The following is a 23,281-nucleotide window of genomic DNA, read 5'->3' on the forward strand; positions in this document are numbered from 1 at the left end:
CAGTTTTTCCATCACTGGTCTTTCTGGAAATTAAAATATCAATATGAATGATGATAGGTTTTTGCAAAATCATGTGTCCACTGAAGTTTCAATTAGCAGAACAATTGCCAAGTGCTGGTTGGAATGAAGCATTGGAAAGATGGAACCTCGGGAGGTATTTATGGTCCTTTCAACTCAAATTCAATTTCATTTCAAATTACAATTCAATCTCAAATGTCCTTTAGGCATTTTTTGTATTCAGATAAGAATTTTTAAATCATGAAGAAAATACCATTACATTTCCTATGTTGTATCCATACTAATATGACTTGGAATTATTTGCTTTAATTTTCTTAAGTAAAATCTCAAATTCACATCAGTTCCTATAGCCAGGGACTTCAGTGCCACTGAGAATTTGCCATATTGCTTCTGGTTCCTACTGACCTGCTTGATCTTTGCTGTCACAGATCAACAATCTTAACATGTGATTTTTAAGGACCACTACATTTGGGGCACTTTTCTACATATGATAATGCAATCACTCAGAAAGAACATGAAGGAAGAGTATACTGTGAAGCATACAGTACACAGCAGTTCTTTCAAAAGGAGAAAAACAAAACCAAAACAAGAGGAAGGGAATGAAATGTCAGTTTGGGCAATAAAAGGTATTTTATTCTCTGTTTACTATTACACAATGGTAATAAATTCAAACCAACAGGGAAACCTTAGCTTGGATTTAGAAGAATACTGACAAAACTTAGTAGAATGCTACAAACTCTTCTGTAGCTTGAGTGTAGTCCTTTCTATTCCCTGAGAAAATTTGGCTCTGCAGCTTTTCACATTGATGTCATATATTAAATTATTCCATATATTAAATTCCCTTCTGCTAAGGGTACCTGCATCCCAAGTATCACATAGGGACACAGAAGACAGTTCAGACTTGTGTCTTTAATGTCATCTGAAAGTACATTGATTTTATTGGATGCTTAGGGACAATTCTATTCCTTCACACTCTTTCCTCTTTTTTCTGATATTCATGTGAGCAGTTCACTTTGATGTTTGCATTACATGTAAAGGTCTGGGGGATCAGCTATTGCTGTCGTGGGAGAATGACTGAGTAGGCTGGAGGCTTCTGCTGGGTAGGACTCTGAGTGGGGAGGATGAATGAGGCTTTCAAAGTACTGGAGAGGGGCTCACTTAAGCCGACAGGCTTTCTATATGTTAAAGAGAAGACACGATCTACAAGAAAGGGACAAACTTAGAAGAAAAGTACAGAGCACTCATTAGTTCCTACATGGTAGTGAGATGAAAGAGCCTGGTTTTCTCCAGTGTTTTAGCTTTGCTGGTAACATGCAGTTTTCAGATTGCAGCCAAGCAATGCTCAAACTGGGCAGGAAAAATGATAGTTTTCGGCACATGCTGCACAGCTCTTCTGGAGTCCTTTGCCTCTTCTGCAGCAGATTGCATGTGGCAAGGACAGAAATCTGTTAGATGGGGTGAAATTCACCTGAGCATGAAAGCAAGGCAATTATTTGTCTCTAGTTGCAGCCCTGCTCTTCTCTAGATGGTACTCACTATGGAAGTGTTAGGCAGTGTCTTGCTGCAGAAATGGGCCTCTATTTACATCTAGTATTTTGTGCCAAATGGCCTGTGTTAAAGCAATGTCTTGTGTAGTGCAAACTGAGGTGAGTTTGTTGTCCTTCGAGGGACAATTTAATTTTTGTTGTTATAATGAATGCTACCCTTTGCAATTGCTAAATGTGCAGTGTTCATAGCAAGGTGCTGGACTGTCTTTAATACCACTTTGAAGGCCCTGCCTGTGAGCATGCAAGAAGGTTCTGTCAACTGGTTTTATGCATAAAGGAGCTTCTTCTCAAAAGAAGGCTCTGAAGTCAATGACATGTTCTTATTCACAGGAGCTAAAAAGTGCAGTGAACTAAAGATATGTATGCAGCTAGCAAACAAATAAACAAGCTGTGCTCTAGAAAATGTAACAGATACGTATCCTTGGAAAAATTGGATAAATAAAAGGCACAGTCCTTGGGAAATACTGTGCTCCTGCCACTGCCACATGTGCAGTGAAGCACAGATATATTTACAATTTGAAAGACAGGTAAGAGTCAATATGTAAGAAGATTCCTGAAAACAGATGTTTTCACATCCAGATCTGTCTCTCAGGCAGTAGGTCTTGAAAGCTGTGTGACTAGACACTTCTAGCTCCATCTGAGGCTGGGAACTGAAAGAACACGTGTTCACCAAAGGAGAAAAATGTATTGGGCCATGGTGTTTTCTATCTTTTCCTCATTTTTTTTGCCCCCAGATGGCTGCTAACTTTATATAATTTGCAGCCAAGGATCCTCCCACAAGGAGCAGGAACAGAGCCCAAACTGATCTCATCCAAATGGGGTTTGGTTCTATCTCCAAACTGATTCATGCCTATGCTAAACTCAGGTGAGCCTTCCCAGCATGCAAAATTCCCCATGCAGTTTCTCTCCAAGGCTTTAATGAAAGCTGCAGTGCTACCTGTGATTAGAGTCCCTTGCCTGTTCTCTTTTGAAACATTTTATCCCAAACTCAGGCTATTTGGTTAGATCAGTAAATTTAGTTTAGAAATGCTCAGAGGTGAAACCATTAGTAATAAGAGAATAATTCATTCCTTACAAAAATCTGATGCCTCAGAGGCATAGCCTGGAGAAGCTTGTTTGCCATGGATGACTTTCTAGCCAGCTAGGGAGATGACTGCCAGTAAAGTACACTTGGTGGCATGTAGTGGATTGTAGAAGAATAAGAGATAGTGCTGAAGGCAATCTCACCCTGAGGAGTTGCAGCTGTACTAATTACCAAGGATTAGGAACAGGCCTGCCCCTAATAGGCCACAGGTGTGTCCAATTAAGGCCTACCCTGAACAGGTGACAGCTATGTCCATTAAGGATGGGTGTTAGAAAAGAGGGGTTAGCTGCTCAAGAGGAGAATTGGAGGCTGTGCTGTGAGGGGAAGGTGGTTGTGCAAGGGGCAGTAAGGGTAGGTATGTACCATGAGGGACAGTAAGGGTTAGGCAGGTGAGCAAGGGACAGGAAGGAGTCAGCTGGTTGTGTGGAAGAAGAGAAAAGGAGTCAGTGTTGTGAGGAGCTGCCCATGAGGACTCCCAGAGAAGGTATGAAGGTTTTACAGTAAGGTAACAACATAAACCATTATGGTGCCAAATATGTATGAAACTTATTACCTCTAAAGCTGTATAAGAAGTTCTCCACCAACCTAGCAACGTCATGTCATCAGATAATCTGAAAGGAATGCCTAAAAAATTGTGTGACTAGGGTGGTAATGAGAAAAACCTGTTCAGATTAGTAATGTGTCTACTGTCCGCATGAAAGCTGCCAATGAAGTTCTGGGTGCTTCAGTGCCTGGTGGTGCCAAGTGGCTGTTTAATGTGTTTTAACACATTCAGCAAGAATGTGTTCTTGTGTGTGTAGCAGGCAGGTGTAGCAACACACATGTGTGAAAGAACCTGTCCCTCACAAAAGCCTGAGAGAGATGGGCTTTTGGAGAGAGACTTTAGGCAAAGGGCAGATGAGGAGCAACAGCCCACTTGCAACTTTCAAAGCTCCCTCCTGGGCTGGTGTTATAAAGATGGAAGTTAATATAATTCTAAAGGGGGCTGTATGACAGAGCAGGGGTATTTTTAAAAAGATAAGACTCTGTTGTGAGTGTCCACACTATGAAATAAACTAAGAAAAAATGGCCTTCCTGTTAGGTAGTGGCTTGCTTTTGCTGGTGCTTTCTCTCACAAAATATAATGCCTTATCCATGTGAGCAGATATATATAATATAATGCCTTATCTATGTAATGCAGAGATTGTTTATGGATAGGGAAGACATTTCTGAACAGAGAAGGAATAAAAGAAAGCAGAGATTTTAACTTGTTGGGTAAAAAATACTTAGTGCACAAACACTGTTCGCAAAAAAGTATTTGGGAATTATCTTGAACAGGTGTCCCTCTGTACCAGCTTCCCCTCTGGATCTGCATTCACTTCTTAAAGAACCTGTTATAAAATGCACTTGCTGTTTGTTGGTTTTTCTTTAAACATCCTGATTGCTTTTTGATAACACTGTACAACCACACAGTTAGAATCAAGTGCTAGAAATAGCTTCCTAGAACTCAAATTGATTTTTAGATAAGAAAGTAAACATGTGCATGTGTGCAAGTCATGCATGCATCCAGGCAGAACTAGTTATTTTTATTCTTCTAGATGAAATTGTCTGTAAAAACATGAGGTGCTATTTATTGTTACCATAATTTTAATTTAAAATTCTAACAGTGACATGAAGTGTTGTCTCAGCTCATTTAACAGGCTGTGAAATGGTTAGAAAGATCATAGAAATGTCTGACAAACCAACTTCAGGTAAAATGTAGTTACTCTTATTTGCTACTCAACCCCTGATTTTTTGTAATGATGAGTAAAAATGGGTAATCTTGTTAGGCAAAAAATATTACCATTGGCAAGAAATGTTTCCATCTCACATTGAGGAGAACACAAAGTATCATCCCCTCCCCATGGTTTGACTTTGAGGGGCACTGGAGTAGGGGAGAAAAATAGCTGGGCTGGTTTCCTTCAGTGCAGCTGTGGTAAGCTTGAAGAGAGGCTGTGCTGCCCATCACCTCAGCCACGGGGTGTCTGCAGGGTCCTCTGCAGCAAACTTCTCCCCCTGGGTCCTTATTCACTATGGAATGATATCCTAGTCCCTCCTACATGTGAATGGACAATTTCCATCCAACACCACAGTGATTCCACAAAAAAGCATCACCTGTTTAAAAGATGTCATCTGGCTCTGGGCTTATTCCTCAGGAACAGCCTTACATCCCTGTTAGGGTCCCAGTATTGGCTGGGATGTGACAAGTACTTTTTGTTGCATTATGGCTCTTCTGAGGTTTCAAGGAGGCAAGTTATTCCACAGTGGTATTGCACTCTGAGGGGCAGAGGAAGAGACTGGATTTAGGCAGAAGTTTGGTGGAGGCACAGCAACTAGGGATGCTGAGACTAGAAACATTATCTGATAGTTCTAAAAACTAAAATCCTTTTATTCCTATGGATGTATTTTTTTAATCTAAGCCCTTGAGTGGATGAACTATTCAATATTTATTTAGTATCTATTTCTGTAAGAAACAGGACATAATTTGCAAGCCAGATTTTCCTTAAGGACCAGAGGCTTAAAACCTCTGATAGACATTTCCAACTAGAAATCATTATTATGCTGCACATATCAATGAATATATTGATAGTAATGAGCCTTTTTTTTTTTTTAGCTGTGCTATTTTCGTGAAATAGTACTTACCTTAATACTTCTTGCTTTGGCTCACTCTTTCTTGGCCTGATCTGTATAATGAACGCCCATTTATGCCGCTGGAACCCAACTCAGGACAGAAAAATGCAGAAAAACTACAGCTTTATGGCAAGGCAGGAAAAACTAAGGAGCTGCAGATGGTCATAGCCCCCGAGTGTGACTGGGAAAACTATTGAGAAAAACCAATCTTGTATGAATGAGAAACATTTCTTTTGGTAAAGTGAGAGTTTGCAGGGAAGTATAGATCTCTGACCACACTCCTTTGAATATCCTCCCTGAGACTGGATCAAAACAATGCAAATAGTGTGTGAAATGCAAACAAGTTAATTTATACTGGGCTTCTGTGCCTCAGTTATTGTGCCAGCTGTCACCTCAAGACGTGCAGTGGTAAGGGCGAGGCACTATTTACTTCCTTAGCAATGCCTCAGTGCAAGGGGAACTTGAGGGCAGCTTGGTCTCCAGAGCACATTGCTTTGCTGGTTTTCTCTCCATAGTTACTTATATTCCAGTACTTGGAAAAATCAGACCAAACTACAAACTCACTTCAGATGGAGCTTGTTTCCAAGTATTGTGTTCTGCAGAGATATTCTGCATTATTTGGGAAAAACAGAGACCATCTGTAAGTCCTTGGCCTGGATCTGCCTTCAGGGAAAAAAAAAAAAAAAAAAAAGCCAATCTCAAGAGCTTACTGGAGAATTGCTCATTTTACCTGGGTGACTGCTATCAGAAGTGGGTTTACATCTGCTCTCACAGCAATAGGTAGTCCTCTGTCTCTCAAAAGGAAGATGATTTTCTGACATTATTTTCTCATATAGGAGTTTATGTTTAGATTTTTTATATTCTCAGTGCATGTATTCTCCTTTTCAGGTTCAAAATGGCAATCCACTAAATGATCCAGTGACTTCTCACTTGCCTGTGCAAGATCAATTGAGGAAAATCCTAGCAGGCCTAACCGAAACCAGAACACAGAGTGCCCAGTTAGATTCTCTCATGACACAAACTGGTGACTTCACCAGCACACTGCCTAGCAAACATTTGGATGCAGCTGTCTCAGATGGATATTTTATACACCAAATGCTACCTGCAGTAAAAGCCCAAGAAATCAGGACTCTGTAGCCAACAGAGGAATCCTGGTAAAAGGCATGGTAAGGAAGTGTAGAATCTCTAGGATACCCTCCTTTTATGGAACGTCCCCATAATGTGGAGCTGAAAGAACCTTTCTGGGTTTTAACAGCAGTGTTATTTTTGTGTGACCATTTCTCTGTGTGTATAAATGTCCCTCTATAAGCAATGGAGTCAACCGGCCAATACCAATTACCTTTGATTTTGAAAGGAATTAAAGATAACTTCATTCTTTACACTGCTGTAAAGATAGAAAGTGGAATAGAAAAGACAGACCACGTAAATTTCTAAACTTAGGGAAAGGCTGCAAAACTTATGTCGCTACTGGACACGAAAGAAATAGACACACACCTTGCTCTGAAGAGAAGAGCAAAAAAGAGAAAGTTTATTTCTGACTCCAATATTTATAGTTTCCCAAAAGTGACAGTGGATTGGAGGGTGACAATGCCACCTCTCCAAGACCACTGGACAAACTAACAGTCCATCAAGTTTCTCCTCCTCCATAAAGGAATGCAAAACAACGTGTTATCTACAGAAAGTGTGTGAGAAAGTTCTCCACAAAGGAGTAAACACCAGAAGGCTTAGGAAATATTAGAAAATCAGGGCAACAAACTTATGCTTTGTTAGATCCTGTGTGTCCAAATTGTCTTCTCAGCTGGAGAAAGGCTTCTAGTAAAGCTCTCAGTCACCTGTGAAGATCCTTGCCCAACAGAATACTTCTGGTAGGCTTGATTCTGCACCTCTGTGGGAACCACATGTAAGTTGGCTTCAAAACCAATGTCCCTGGTGTCCCAAGCAGAACACATGTGACTGGTGTACCTTGGTTAGTCACTCATCCACTGTCTTGGGTATGGGCAATTTGAGGATGCAGAGGATGATCAAACTGCAGTTTAAAATGCAATGTTTAATTTGATGGTTAAGGTTTTCAGGTTTGATCTCAGGAACTGTTTTCCAAATTCATATGGAGATGGATTTTATGTAACTTACTATTTCTGTTATAAAATGTATTTTGAGTACATTTATTACTCATGGTGATTCAAAAAGGCTACAATTTTATCTGAAGGCATTTCAGTATAGGACTGACATCAGAAATACTGGGAGGAGTCAGTTTCTGGTCTCTGGAGAAAGGAAAAATAATTCTTGTATGTTCTCAACCTTTACAGTTTCTTTTAGAAATTCTACAGGAACATACAATGATCAACAAAAGAGTTCATTGAAGCACCTTGGTATCAATGTTTAGTTGATGGCATCATACAGAGATGTGATCCTGGTACCATTGGGAGCATTATAGCAGTTGAAGGAGAGCTGCAGAACATTTAAAAAAAAAAACTTGAGCAGAAGATGAGCAAGCTCTCAGAGTAAATTTAATCTGAGAACACCTGAAATAGTAAGAGTTTATTCTAAGCTGTTCTAATTATGGCAAGAAGATAAGGCTGATACATCCTAGCTGATTTAGGCACCTGCATATTATAGGATGACATCTTCAACAACTGGGTCCATGACTACCTTAGAGAAGGAACCTATTTCATGCTGCTCAGTAAGCTAAGATAGAGCCAATAAAGTTTTCTCTTACCATAACTTTCACCATGGTAAGGTTAAGCTTTAGCTCATTGTCAGACAGATGATTATTTTTCACCTCATCCAATCAAAACTGAACCTGAAGTGCATTACAATAAGGTAGTTACCCATATCTTACTTTGCTTTGTAGAACTACATGTTGCCTTTCTGCCCAGCTAAGAGATGGAAAGACTTTCAACTGACCTCAGCAGGCTGAAATGAAGAAATGAGTTACTGAGGCTCCGGTGAGTGGTCAGGTAAACACCCCAAATTCCAATCTCTGCCCATTTCACCAATCTATAGTGGTCCCACACCATGGCAACCAAAGCCAGTGGCAATCAATGGGAACAGTTTGCTCTTCAGTTTAAAATTAAATAAGTAGTCGGTTATAAAAAGCCTTTGTAAATTCTATCCCACATGTCCAGTACAAATCTTCATAGACTTCCATTTAGGATAAATCTGAGGAGGAATTGAATGCATTTCTACTGGCACACTCTGATTATATTCAAGGAGTAGGTGTAGCAAGCTGTGAGAAGTAAGAAATTAAGAGAAATACTGCAGTGCTGTCAAGAGTAGGTGTAGACATTTTGTACCTGCTAAACCAAAATGATGGGCCTAACATTTAAAATAATATGCTGATCTAACACTTGAGCAGAACAGTGATTTAGATAGACAATGATCTTTTCTCTGCTATCCAGTTTCCCTAATACTAGAAGGAAGCCAAATGCCCTGCAATGCAAATCAATTGCCAAATAAAAGGATAGTGTGATTCATCTGAAAAAAAGTGTTTCACTTTAAGAAACCCCAGAAGGCAGGATATAGATCCCCTGTTTAATTCACCCTACCCCCTTGTGGCTTCTCTGCACTAGCAACAGTGACTGTGCAGGATTTTCCTTGTTTTGTAGGTTGTGCCTTTGGGTTTCTCTGCCATCCAGTAGAGGTTTGTGTGGTGAAAAAAACATGGTTACACTGCTTCCCTTTTTTGTTGCTGTCTGCTGCATTTACCCTTCAGTTAGGGAACAAGCTGAGTAGTTAGTTACTAGTTGAATCCCAAATCTCTGGATAATGTAGATGGCATAAAGCCTTCTTCATTTCAAGTTAGTTTATGTGCTGTAACAGCAGCAGAACAGCTTTGTTGGAGCTAGACATGAAGTGTGGAAAGAACATCTCACCTCTCTCTAAACCTGTAGAAATGCCTTTTAAAGCCTCAGTCTCATGTTCCTTTAAAAGCTAATACTAGAAGTGTGGTGAAATGTTTAATTTTTTAATTAAGCATCTGACTGAATTAGATCTACTGAATTATGAGGGCTGATTTTATAATGAAAAAAAAAACTTAACATCTCTAGAAAGTGAATGCAAAAGAGGACCATTGCATTCAAAGCAGAAGCAGGTGTAAGAATGTGAGAAGCCAGACTTTGCAGAAACATGTTCCTAATGTACTGGAAAATTGGACATTTGAACCAGCTGAAGAGCAGGGATGCACAGAGCTTGAGAAGATACTATTCATATTGCTTAGTGCTGAGTCCTACATATTTAACTGCCACTGATTTCTTAAGGGCTCCAGTTCAACTCAGTGTCTACAGGAGTGTGTAAGGGCTGCAGGCACGGGCTCTTTATGCTACTAGCAGTCACATTTTGGGACTTTATTAAGGCTCAGATTTGCTGAACAGACTGTACTGTAAAACCATGCTAATTAGCATCTAAAATTCTTGGACAACTGCCACAGATTCCTGGGAGCTGTCTACACCACCAGTAAAATGGTTTTAGAGATGCTGATTGCCTGAAATAACTTGTCCTTTTGCAGTGATTTTTATTGTATCCAGGTAGTCATCCTGGCTTTTGACAAACCCTGTTGGTGTGTACCTGAGAGCTGTTCTCTGGGGTCTTGGGGGCAGGGCTGCTGCAAAGATTGAACCAGTGGGTTTGTTCTAGAGTCTAACTCGAACTGCTTGGGATGATGCTGGATAGGAAGTGTTTCAGTGAGTCTTTTTCACAGGTTGTACCAATTTTCTGTGGTAGGACGCTATTTGGTGAGTTGGTGAAGGGATGAGTTACAGTAATTTATTCCTTATTTGTTTATCTCTGCAATAAGGTTATAATTTCCAACTGCTCCCACAGTTTACATCAAACTCATCAAAGAGTTTCAGCCATTCAGTCAGGGCTGTAGCCTCACTCAGCTTGGGTCAAGCACCGATTCAATGACAATATGGTTCAGTCAACCTGAGACTTTCACCTGTTTGGTTCAATTCCACTCCATGACATTTTCCTGTTTCTAGTAGCCTAGAAAGTGACCTGTAGATTTTTGAGGCTCAAATCCCATCCCTGAGTGATTCAGAAGAGGCCAGACCCCACTTTAAGAGAGATGCCATACTGTAAAGCAAAAGGGCATTCTGATCTGTCATCTCATTCTCCCCTCATTTGGTGGATTGCTTTTGCTGTATCTAAAATCCTGAACTCTGCAGCAGAGACAGGAGTCCAAGGCTTATCCCAGGTGCATGAAGCACCAGGATTAGGTGGAGACTTCCCTTTAAACCTCCCTTAAGCTCACTCTTAGATATATTGGCTGTCCATATGCAGCTCTAAGTATCATACCTTGATTAAGCAAAAGCCTTTTGGCTCCTTGATGGGATTTCTCCACTGAATGAACTGGACAAAGACTTTTTGGAAAAGTCACAGTACCTAAAGAACAGGAGGGAATATCCAAACAACTGGAAAAAAGATGGCATCCATAAATATATAACCTGGGGTAGTGTTACAAAGCAGAGTGATGCAGACTCCCCAGGCCAGGTGCAAGAGAGAGCCCTTTGCTGCAAAACCCAGGCCTTTTAAAGCAGTTAGGCCTTTATCAGTTACATTCTAATTAAGCACAACAAATGTAATCCAACCAGCCACCATAAGCCACATTATGAACATGTAATGGTTATAGAATTTGTTTTTCTACCTCTAATTCAACTGAGTCACTTTCCCATAGTCCTGTCCTATTCAGCTGAAGTTACAGGCCTGAGCCATGATTTTACAAGGGTAATAAGGTCCTTATTTTGTAAGGTTTTACTGTATGCAACAGGTTGGGGCTTCCTGGTTGTGGCATGTGCTCTGCCAGTGATATGCAGAGAACTTCAGGATGGTATGAAGGTATTTAATGAATATTTGAATGCCTCTCCTTGCCCTAAGAAACATGACCCAAGATGGAGATGGGAACTCCGGAACAGCTGCCTCTGCCATCTCTGCCTCCAGGTGAAATGAGCATTCTGGAGGGAAGCAGAGCTCCCTGCCCTCTGCCTTGCACCAAGGAATGCATACTTTTGGTCCAGAAGTTCATGATTTTCCTCAAAGGCTAGCCCACTGTGTTTGTGCCCCAACTGTAAATGTCAGCGGTCCAGCTGAACTGCTGAGCACCTATGTGAAATCCTGATGAAGCAATAAGGCTTTAAAATTTTTCCCTTCTAACTGCATTTTCTTATATTTTAAATAAGCATATGTTAGCCTGGAGACTTCTGTCTTCTATAGAAAGCTGTTAGCAACACTGTATATCTCACTCATTCCAGCACATTTTACTTCCCACAAATGTTGACAACCCTGTGCAAAGCAATGAGGATCTGTGCTTCTGACCATCACCTGTCAAGGAGGAATTCAGAGAGGAAAGCCAAGAAATCAGGGATGAGGAATGGATGGGAGACACTATTTGGCTCATTTGTTTCATCTGCTGAAGACAAACAGAGCTGCAAAACTGGCAGCAGAAATGAGAGATATTACTCCCATTCCTCTCCAGTCAATCTAGTGAATAATTAATGCACTTTTACTCAGTATATAACAGTATAGTTTTAACAATACGTGCTACTAGTGCAGTTATTGAAATACCATCGTTTTAAAGATGCGTTATTAGATGAACGGCAGGAAGCCAAGAACACGGTTAAGAATTCATGGCATGATTTGGGGCAGCAGTGGTTGGTGCCATGAGCAGCACCCCGTAAGAGCACTCATCAGAAACAGGCGGCACCGGCCTGTTTCAGGAAAGTAAATTAACGGGGAAGGAAGAAGCCAAGACAGGCGCTGTCCTGGCCTTTTATTACTAGCACTCGCTGTTGTGGCTAAACACGAGGGGGTTAGCGTTGCCGTCAGCAGCAGTCGGCGGACCTACAGCTTTCCCAGCGAGCCGGGCCGGCCGCTGTCCCGCGGGGCGCTGCTGGGGCCGGGGGCGGGGCGGCCGCGGCCGTTGTGGGGCGGGAGGTTTGAACGGCGGCGCCGCCGAGGAGGATGAGGATGATGAGGCGGCAGCAGCCCGGCGGGCCGGGCGCCGCGGGGCCGGTGAGTGCCAGGGCCGGCAGGGCAGACCCGGTCCGGTCCGCACTCTCGGGTGCCTTGGGGGCGGTGTGGCGGGCGGTGCCCGGTTGCGGGCGGCCCGGGGGGGCGGGAGCTGCTCTGTGTCCGAGCTCGGGGCTGTGGGGGCCGCGGGCTGCCCGCGCACCGTGGCCGGGTGGCGGCGGTGGTGCCGCCGCGCTCCTGAGGGACCCCGCCGGGGGACGCGGCGGCTGCTCTGGGCCGGGCCGAGCTGGGCCCCCGCTCACGCTGTCCGCCGCAAGCTCTCGGAGCTGCTCCCGTGCACCTCTTTAATCTTTCTCGGTTTTCCGATTCGTGAGGGGTTTTTTTACACTTCGCGTTACTTAATAACCCAAATAAGTTGAGCTCGGGAATGTCTGTGAAACTGTGTCTGTCAATTGCAGCAAATGCTCTTTCTATTTCCAACTGCAAAATGCCCAAGCTGGTGTCTTGACTTCATAGCCCCTGTTCTAGAAGAGTACCCACTGCCTGGCTACTTGCTTACTTTAAAAAGATACACTATACTTACGGGGTTTTGACATTTAGGGTTTAGGTGTAAACCACTGTGGCAGTAAATCAGAAGTGTACTTTGGAATAAGATTCTGAAAGCCTGTGATGAAGTTTCCCATTAAATGAACTAAAATTTCTATCTGTCCTACCTTCAGCAGTATCCGTATAATTTTTTTTTCAGTTGTTGTTATTTTTGTTTGTTTTGCAACTGCATTACCTTTCTAATACTAGAAATTTCTTATACTGAGCATACTTAGGTGGGGAATTCAAAGACACTTTTTAGAAGCCTTGCTTATGTAGCTCCTAAGTTTGAGTGTGGGGTTGAAAATCCCAGCAGCTGTTAATAATCTCGTCTGGATTGTGCTGCCGTTGGTGGGGGAAGGATGACCCTCACAAGGGAAACGGTGTTTTAGTAGACAGCATATGGCAATACAGTGCTGTGTCATTCCTCCAAGTCCAGATGGTGTGCCTGTATTTTTAGACAGAATGAGGGGGGAGAAAAAGCTGACCAATCTCTTTTGGTAGGCACAAAGAACTTTATACATTCCCAAATCAGACTGCTAAATCCTTCCTTCAGATGAGATTTATATAGTGTGGTTGTTTAAGTTATGGCCCAACAGCCATCTACTGCTAGTCCAGAATATTTTATGTGAACCTGGCTGAGATGTAATGTGGACTGGATGCTTTGTGCAGTTCTTGAAACCTAGTATGGATACATGCAGATGCCCCAGATAGGAATGTTTGTTTCCTCACTGTAATTCTGTAACAGTTGATAGATGTGGAGAGGAGCCAGGGCACTGCAGAGGCCTGTTCCTGTCTTGGGAATTATTAGGGGGAAGTAGGATCTCATTCTTTGGAGCTTTGTAGCCGCTATTAGTTTAGGTTCAGAGAATAAGTAATTATGTCTTAGGTACAGGTGTGGACCTTGCTTAGGTTTTCATAGCCATGTAAAATTTGACTCAGAAGAAAAGAAGATGGATGAAAGCTATTTACTGCTCTCCTTTTTTTTTTTTTGTGTGTTTGTTTTTTTATTTTTTGTTTTCTTTTCTGGGATGAGGCCTAAGAAAAAGTGAAAATAAAGATGCAGGTGCTGAGAATGCAGGGATGTTGTTGCCCTGCTTTATCTCCTTCCAGCTGTGATTGAAACTTTAAAAAGCAAACCTGTGAGGGTTAAAAAGGGGGTAGTCTGTGGTACCATACGGGGTCCCAGGCTTTCATGTATCAGCTGTAGAGAACTTCTATGGAAAATATCTCTGATGTGAGCTTTGGTAGCTATTTACCACCAAACAACCATGAATTTGTTAATTCCAGAGGTAGTAGAGGTGCTCTTGTTTAGTAATGAGAAAGCGTCACTCTTCACTGGCCTGCAAAGTATTTGCAATGCAATCCTGCAATACCATGACAACATTCTGTTATTCACTCTGTTCTTCATGTGTCAGAAATATTTGGTTTTGCCAGGGATGACCACAAAACAAAGTAATGTGTATCAGTCATCAGTGGCATCTAATGGGCCTTTGGGAGACAGCAGTCTTTGGTCCTTCACCTTAATTATTTCCTGGCCTGGTGTGGATTGACCTCTTTGAAGTCACCAGTGAGGAATAATGCACATTTATAAATGTTTTCTATGAAAGCTGCAGGAAAAAGTTGACTTCTCAGCAGTTTTTATAAAACCTTAAAAACCCCACTCCTTCAAAATGCAGTGATGGTGAATTCCAGTGACTTGCCAGCCATGTTTAGTTTACTTCACTGTTTCAATCAATGAAAAGTGTGCCTGACATGATGCCTGTATAGTCTTGAAGCCACCACAGCTGTTTGACTTTTCAGTTCATGGCCTGATGCAGTTAAGTATTGGGATCAGTCTCCATTTTTTTTTTTTTTTTTTTTTTTTTGCTTCTGCTGTTATCTGAATTTCTTATCAACCATAACTGAAAAAACCAGGTTTTCTTGACTTTCTCAGACAGCTGAAGAAGTGATGAGATTGAGTTTCTGATTTAAAATATTTCTGACATTTTCTTCATTTAAAATGTATTTTAGTATGGGTCACTGTTAAAAGTGAGTTGTTAATTTATAAGCTTTGTTCAGTTAGCCCTCTCTAGGACCATATGTTATTATTCTATGAATGACACATGGAGGCACATCAAATTTTAGTAACTTTCAGATGGTAGAGTGAATAAATTTTGGTTTGGACTTTACATGTATAATGGATATAGTAAATCTGTTTTACCCATGTTTTACTCATTTGTTCCTAAAGAGAGAACCACCATTCTGCATTCAGTAACAATTGCAGTACCTGTGCATAATTAAAACCTAGAGTTCTCTACTCCAACTGCAGAGGATTTAAAAATTGAGACTACTCTTAGTTAATTTTTAGTTTAATCCTGTTTTTTTTGCATCTCTAGGAATGTGACACCCAAGAGAAGATCAACTTTGAGGTCCGCATGAGAGAAGGAATCTGCAGGCTGCTGGCAGTGAGCACGCAGAAGGAGCAGCTCCTGCGCGCTGTGAAGAGCCTGATGGTTTGCAACACTCGCATCCGGGCCTACAGGGCACAGCTGCGGGGCCCAAAGGAGGAGCCCAGCCCGAGCAGCACTGAGGAGCAGTGAGTAACAGATCAAATTCAGAGGGAGCAGGATGAAGCAGGCATTTACTTGCATGAGTTTTAGTAGTCTGTCTAGGAATGTGGATTTAAATCCTTCCTTATCTCCTAAACATAAATTACTTCTGCCTTAGAGCATTACATTATAAAATAATTCCATTATCTTCTCTTTGCTTTAGAAAATTAAATACAAGTCATATTTTCCTGGGTAGGTTTTATTTTTGACATTAATTTAGTATCACATATCACAATGGACATGTTTTCTTGATCACCCTTAGCATACAAAAAGGTACCTTGCCAGGTCTGATGGGACAAAACAAGGCTATCCAAGAGAGAATACAGCTATTTGTATTTTTCATTCTTTCTATTGATATCAAGGGTCCTTTAATAATGGCCCCATCACGGTTAATTGGTACCCTCTGCTGGCCGCTTGTGTTAACTACAGTGAAGTGATAAATGCAGCACTCAATGGGAAGAAAAGCAGCTGAAAATATTCTCACCTTATAACTCTTGAAGGAGCTAAAGTATGTGTGTTTTATTTGAATAATGCTACAAAGTTTTGGTCTAAATGGAATTGATTTGGGGTGCAATGCCGAGAATCTTGGTGCAGAGACAGTATTGCTCTCAGGTTAGTAATTTATTGAAATATTATATTGCAGTTTAGTGTAGAAACGCTGTGAGTACATGCTTGGCTCCAGTTAATTGTATCTGTAGGAGCAGGTCCACTACTTTTCAGTTTCAGAAATGTTCCCTTATAGGAGAAATATGTTGGAAGAAAGAACAGTGTTTTCTGTCCACTATTCTGAAGCTGCTTTTGAAAACTGGCATATAATACATGTGGTATTATGTAATTATTGCATTCGTATTGCTTTTTCCTAATAAAATAAGGAGTTTTGCAGTGATTCATCTTATATTTATGTTTTTAGTGATGGAATAATATCAAGTGTGTATATGTGCTGATTTACTCAACTCCTTGTCTTTGATGTCAGTGAGCACAGAATGGTGGTGACACATGTCCAGAACAGAGCAGGGATATTTGGACATGTATCTGAACAGTTGTATTGTGTACTTGGTTTGTGACTGCCATGCATTGCTTGGATTTCTGTCTTCAGGGGTACTTGAAATGTCTGTGGAGGTCATTAGAAGAGATATATGCTACAGAGTTGTTTCTCTATCATTTAAATTACATTTTTGGTAGTTGATAGTCCATTTGGAGTTCTTTTTCTTTTGATATTTGCTTCAGACTGGAATTTGTTTAAGACTTAATCGTTCCAGAGAGAGAAAATTCTAGGATCTGTCATCTGTGAGTGCTAGCAGCTAGAAATTTTCATTTTATTAATAATAAAATAATAATTAATAATATTATTATTGTCATTTTATTAATAAAATTTCATTTTATTAATTTTATTATTAAAATTAATTAATTTTATTAAAATTATAAAATAATTTTTAATTTATTAATTTGTTCTTTAAACAATAATAGAACCAATAAATTAAGTTGCATCCTCATTGACATATACAGAAGGCAAAAATTGATAATGTATTTGATCCTGTTGCAGCTGGAAAAGACAAGGAAGATGTGTATGTGACTTTACTTTGGAGTAAAGTCTTCTAGGGAATTTTAAAAAATAGTGGTGTACCTTCCTTACAGATTATGCTTAAGAAATTAATGACTCATATCTTAAACCAGAGATTCCAAAATTAACTTTAGAGAAAGGCATTTGAAATGAGCTATAATACGAAAATCCTGACACTTCTTCGTGTTTAAAGGGTTGAGTTTTAGATATCTAAATATGCAGATCTCAAAAACCTTTTTTCTTTTCTTCTTTTTTGGAGGTCTTCAGAAAATGGGACAAAAGACCGGACAGCATGCAGAGCAAGGGTTGCTATATCAGGTAGGATGCCAGGTAGTCACTTAATTGTAGGAGCTAATTAGCTGGACAGTGTCTTGTAATACAAACTATACAGAAAAGATTGTATTTTTGAGTGTAAATGTGGTTCAGAGCCATCAATCCTCTAATGCTGCTGGGACTTGTGCTTAAGTTGCACATGGGCTTTTGAAGATCCTGCCCTCTATTTCCATTTTACTCACAGGGCATTCCACAGAGGGAAATACTTCTTTTCTGTTTGCCACTAAACATTGAATGCATTTCAAAGCTAAATAAGTGTGAGTGAGCTGAAAACTTTTTTTCTCCCCAACAACGGCAGATTTGAAGTGATAGTACATGGCATGTCTAACAAATTGGGAGCAGAATCACAACTAGTATGCAAATGTTATTTAGGCCATGCAGATTACATTACTACAGCAAAGGTGTAGTGGTATGGCTTCAATGCAGGCTAGTAACAATAACATTTAACAGCCATTCCTAGTGGGCTGTTTTCTAGCCTGTTCTCAAACTTCAGCAGATTTATTGTTTTGTTTGCCTGTGACAGTAGTGGATGTTACTGCATTCAGCAGTCCTGTGGCTGTTCTGCCAGCTTTGCTAACAGATCTCTTTGTGCTCTCTGACCTGCTTCATTAAGAATAAAATAGTGTAGAACAGCTCGCTACTGAAACTGTTTCAGTTGATTCTGCATATTTTGGTATCTCTTTAAGCTAGGTAACTTCTAGTAGGAGAAGAGTGATGAGCACATGGTTCAATAATGTTTTTTGCCAGCACAGCTGTTTGCAGAATGTGTATCTGTCTTTCCTCCTTATGGTAGTTGGATGAAAGCATCTGTTTGCCTGTCTGTGCTGCGGTTGCACCTTTCTTCAAATTTGGAGAACTATCTGCAGTGAAGACTTTAGGGTCATATAATACACTTCTGCTATCTTTAGAAAATCAGAATTTTTTAAGAACTCTGATTTTAGTATGGAAAACTTGCTCAGGATATGAAAGGTTTACCTTGTTTCTTTTGATGGATAAGACCATGGGGGTGAAATACACCACTTTGTATTTGGTGCTGTCTGTTAATGATTCTGCACTGTTACCAACACATGGCTCTCAAAACTGGAGGTTATGTCCTCAGAAGTGTGGCAGAGATCAAGGTGAAGTGGAGGAAGAACCAACTGCCTCTCTGTGCAGTCCAGCGTGGGAGTGCTGGCTGCTGCCATGCCTTGTTCCTCTTCAGATACTTGTGTCAGGAAGCCTGGCCAGGTCCAGTTTACAGCAGAAAAGCCTAAATGTTGTTCTTGGCCTCTGCTGATTTATTCTTTCTATGGGTCAACTCCTGAATTTCTACCCTCAGCAATCCATCCACTTTTAAATTTATTAGTGTGTCATATAGTTAGTGCATGCCAGATGACGATTACCAAAAAAGTAGGGCAATCGTGACCAACTGCAAAAGTTTGAGAACAACTATGCAGGACTACTGAGGAATATGCTCCTACAGAAAACAGCTATGTCAGATACTGTGTGGGAAGTGCATTCCTTAATCCACAGTTTTTCACACTTCTAACATTTTTACTTACCCCCCATATTTCTGAATAAATTATGTAAATTATGTTATTGTACCTTTTTTTTTTTTTGTCAGAAGACAATACATTGAATATTGATGAAAAAGCATTTTCATAATTTAAAGTAATTTTATAAAGGAATCATTTGGTTTAAATTTGATTAATTCCAGTATTTGAATGTATCTAGTTTGCATCCACAGAGATTTACAGCTAATGGTAACTGAAATTAAGGGGTGTGAAAATTGATCTTTGTTTTTGATAAATGACAGCTCTTTCAGTCCAAGAATGAATTGAAAGCTGATTTACAGGTATCATGTTGAACTTGTTCCAGGATTGATTGTCTATACCCTGATGATTTTCTGACCAAGGTGTAAATTTTTCAGCTAGCAAGATATTGAAAGTGGCATACAGAAGTAATCCTTAATCTACTACTCTAATTGCTAACAAGGTCTATTGAGCGCATTAAAATTTTCATTCAGAGTTTGCTATGATTAAAGATAGAGAAAGCTTTTATTTGTTTTCACATATGAATATAGATTTGAGACCTTTGTATTTTAGGAAAGAAACGTTCTGTGCTTTGTCTCTGACAAAGATAAATATGTATATCTTTTTAAAGTTTAAGAGAGACTTCTGTAATGATTTTAATAAAACTATTTCTCTTTATGTAAAGCCCACTATTTTTAGAAATGCTTGCTATGCAAATGCATCTTTAGAAGTGAAAGGCAGTTTCAGAATATGGTGATGTATTGATTTTTAGGAAGTTAGAAGTCTAAAGCTGTATGCTGGTGGTTCACTTGAAAGTTCATTCATTTTCATGAACACTTAAAAATAGATGAATTTGAAAGTTTCAATACTGAAATCACTTTTATAATAAGCTGTCTCATAATAAAAATTAACTGAAGTTTGAATTTTTCAGTTACCTTCTGAGACAGAGTGACTATATGTGATTTCACTTAACAAGTTTTGTGGGTAAACCCCTGTAGGAATACATGACAATCTGATGCCAAAATACTGGCACCATTTTGCATCTTAGCATAATGAATGTGGATTTTTCCATCATTCTTATATGAAGACAACACTAGAGTCAGCAATGCTTCTTTACAATAATATTGAAGATTTTTGTCACAAGACAATTGTGTTCATGCTGTTCACTGCTGCCATCATGTGTCACTTAATATATTGCATATACTTTTGAACAGCACCCTTGTACTTCAGAAGTCAGGTTTGTTGGATTTATAAAGCCCTCACAGCATTTGTCTTTTAACAGGGGACTAATAAAAAACATTAAGTCTTCATCTGAGTTCTCTAACCTGGAGGAAAATGTCACTTAGTACTATGTTGAGTTTAGTAGATAAATTGGAAATTTTAGTGAAAAAACTACTTTCCTAATATTGAAATGACAGGCATGATTTAAAATAATGGCTTTGTAATTGCCTCTCTACTGTGGTTCTGAAGTAGAAGGATATTTTTGTGTTAAAATAAAAAAGATTTCTAAACTCTTTATGCTGACTAAGACAATTCTCACTGGGAATGTGATTACAAGTGGTATTTTCTCTGTGGTTAGCAAAACAAGACTGAAGTGTTTGCAGTATAGTATCCCAGTCTTTTATTAAAACAGGAAGGTTTTCCTCTTGCAGTGGGATGAGTGGTTTTTAGCACTAGGCAAGCAGGATTTTGGTTTACATCTATGCATAATAATGGGCTCAGAGAATACTTCTCAGAACTATTGTTACACAGCTTCTCTGAAATGTTATTTCAGGTACTTTCAAATGAGATTTAAAATATTCTTTATTCCTGCATAATTTCTAAACAGAAATGACACTTCAAGTTGAACTAATTATTGTATTTTCTTTTGATGTGGATAATTATCTTGGAATAGTTATGCTGTTCTTTGGGTGGAAGGCCCTGTTACCACCAGAACATCAGAAAAAGAAACAACACACTTTTTGTAATTTTTGATCACAGATCTGCAGTATTGACTATAACTTAATCCCCCTTCCTTCTTTTTTCCCCTTTAGATATTCGAATACCATTAATGTGGAAAGGCTCTGACCACTTCAACAAAAAAGAAAGTATGTAAGATGCAATTAATTACTCTGATAGCAATTGCTTATGCCTGTAAATTTAAACTGAATGAAGAAGTTCATACTCATTTCAACCCCTTTTTTGACCTTTCATTAGGTCTGTGTTTTACTCTTTGTTGTGTAAATGATTGTAACTTGAAGTTGCTGGTTGTAGCTAGTTGAGCTAGTTCAAAGTCCTGTGGTTCTGTGTTTAAATCCTACTCTAAAGAGTCCACCTGAGGAAGAATTCCAGAGGAAGCAACAGAAGAATGTTGTATTAAATGGTTAACTGAGAAACTTCTGATTAAACACATTGTTCTATGTCTTGTCTGCACTTGAGAGAGTATATTGGAGGCTGTTTCCAATGAGAAATCTAAATGAAACTTGACTGTTGGTGTTGAGGGTATTATTGGATAGCCTTCAAGTACATGCATTTTGCTGTGTCATGGAGATTAATCCTAAATCTGTTCCAGCTGTCACCTGGCATTGATTTTACTTTGATTTTCAATAGGGTCAGAGATGCAAAGCATAGCAAAATATCCTAATCCTATGTAGCACATTCATAAAATGATACAGACTTTGGATCAAATGTTATTTTTTTGGTGTAAAGTCAATTTTACTAAACAAAATTATATTTTTACTTAAGTTCTTGAAGTTGCTAGCAGATGCTATACCTGATTACTCAACTTTTTTTCCCCTTCTAATAGAGGTAGGCATTTTTTCCCCTTTTTGTATGTTGTTCTACCTATAGAGGTCAATTATCATAAAATCCTATGATGAAAATTTGTGATGGGAAGAATTTGAGGGCAATTCCTTAGAGGTCTGAATTACCATTTTGAATAGTTTTGTTTACTGTCAGTGTTTAGTATTGTGACATGCACTGTGGCTGATAAAAGTTCTCTGTGACTCTCTCCAGAATCACAGCGCTATGCAGTGTTTTGTTTGTTCAGAATGGGAGCTGAGGTTTTTGATACTGAGGTGACTATTGTGGATGAAGCAATAACAGATATCTGTTTTGAAAATGTAACCATATTGTGAGTATAATTTACTTCTGTTGAATGAAGTACAAATATTGCTGTTTTCTTTTGCAGGTGGATGTGATTATGAATAAGATAGGCTGAGGTCCACTAGGTTTTGCTGTGGGCAAAGGAATCAGTTCATTTTAGTGGGTGGAGGATCCCCATCTCTGGAAGGCTGGTTTTTGTGTACAAAATGGTGCTGGTTGTAGATGTGCCAGTTGATTTGTACTTTTTTTTATTTTTGCCCTGCTGAAGCATTTTTCTTTATATAAAAAGATAAACTTACATCTTATGGACAGCATTAAATTATTGCTAAAACCTGAAAGCATTATGACATTATAGGTGTAAATGTTATCTGTCCAGCAGGTTACAGTCTCTTTCCCCATGTAACACCTCATGTCTGTTACGCCTACCTGAGCATGTGCTTGACTCCACTCCCTGCCTTTTATATCAACAATTTAGAGTCTGTTTTCTGAGGAAGACTGACTGAAAAACTAGAACTACTAATAACTTTAAATCAAGATCCTGAAAACTGAGTTTAAATCAAATTTTAAACTCTCTTAAACACCCATTCAAGTTAAGAGTGGGGATAAAGATTTAAATCTGCTGCTTAAAATTATGAGACTTAACCATTATAATTTTCTGTGAAGCACTGCAACAAAAACAGAAAAGGCATTCTAACTTGCCTTGTATCGTACAAGGCATAAAAAGACTTAATGCAAAAGCTTTCGGAATGATTTCATTATGGCATGTGTGTAATGACATGATGTGTATCTGAAAGATGAGGTTAGGTTTCTGGCTTGATGACTAAGCTTGAGAACAAGAGAATCAGTAGAAATGAAAACTGAGAAAGGTTGTGGGCCAGAGGATGCAGAGTAGGTAGTTAAGTTCTAAATTACAGATTTTATTAGATAGCATTTTTTCAGTAATTTGAAGGGGATGAGGTGCAGCTAAGATATCTTTTTAACAGTTCAGTCTAACTTAGGACCACAGGCAGGGATAGGTTTTCAATCATGTGATTTTTGTGTAACAGTAGAGGGCAGATTTAAGTGTGTTTGAATGTCTTGCCTGTGTATTTCCATAACGTGGGTGTTTTTTTCCATTTTTAACCTAAATGTTGAATTTCCTGTTTGTAATTGTTCATGCTGCAATTATCCATCTCATGACCCCGGTACTAAGTTACTGCTGTGTACTCTAGTCCTTAATTCCATATTAATGTATATCTGTGCCTGAATGTTATGGCATTGCTTGCCTTGATTAGAAATATATTATTTAATCTATAAAGTAGCAGCAGCATTTCTTGGCTCCATACACAGTTTGTTAACAAGCGTTCTGAAATTTT

The 23,281-nt window shown here is 39.4% G+C and overlaps 1 protein-coding gene across 6 annotated transcripts in view; it reads left to right on the top strand.

The window, feature by feature from the left end:
• The window catches only part of RTKN2 (rhotekin 2), a 51,748-nt gene that overhangs the window by 5,428 nt on the left and 23,039 nt on the right, over positions 1 to 23,281 (top strand). For 2 of the 6 annotated variants that reach the window (XM_030240953.2, XM_030240955.2), the window contains exons 2-7: positions 6,187 to 6,464; positions 8,150 to 8,243; positions 15,225 to 15,424; positions 17,258 to 17,316; positions 20,876 to 20,929; positions 21,837 to 21,954. In XM_030240953.2, the coding sequence (XP_030096813.2) occupies positions 15,264 to 15,424; positions 17,258 to 17,316; positions 20,876 to 20,929; positions 21,837 to 21,954 (392 nt within the window). In that variant the 5' untranslated portion in view covers positions 6,187 to 6,464; positions 8,150 to 8,243; positions 15,225 to 15,263. Of the gene's footprint in view, positions 1 to 6,186; positions 6,465 to 8,149; positions 8,256 to 12,203; positions 12,304 to 15,224; positions 15,425 to 17,257; positions 17,317 to 20,875; positions 20,930 to 21,836; positions 21,955 to 23,281 lie in introns of those variants that run through there. The other 4 variants (XM_030240956.2, XM_050976592.1, XM_018911095.3 and 1 more) reach the window with 4 other exon arrangements.

The sequence above is a fragment of the Serinus canaria genome, chromosome 6 (genome assembly GCF_022539315.1).
Source record: "Serinus canaria isolate serCan28SL12 chromosome 6, serCan2020, whole genome shotgun sequence".
Lineage (NCBI taxonomy): Eukaryota > Metazoa > Chordata > Aves > Passeriformes > Fringillidae > Serinus > Serinus canaria.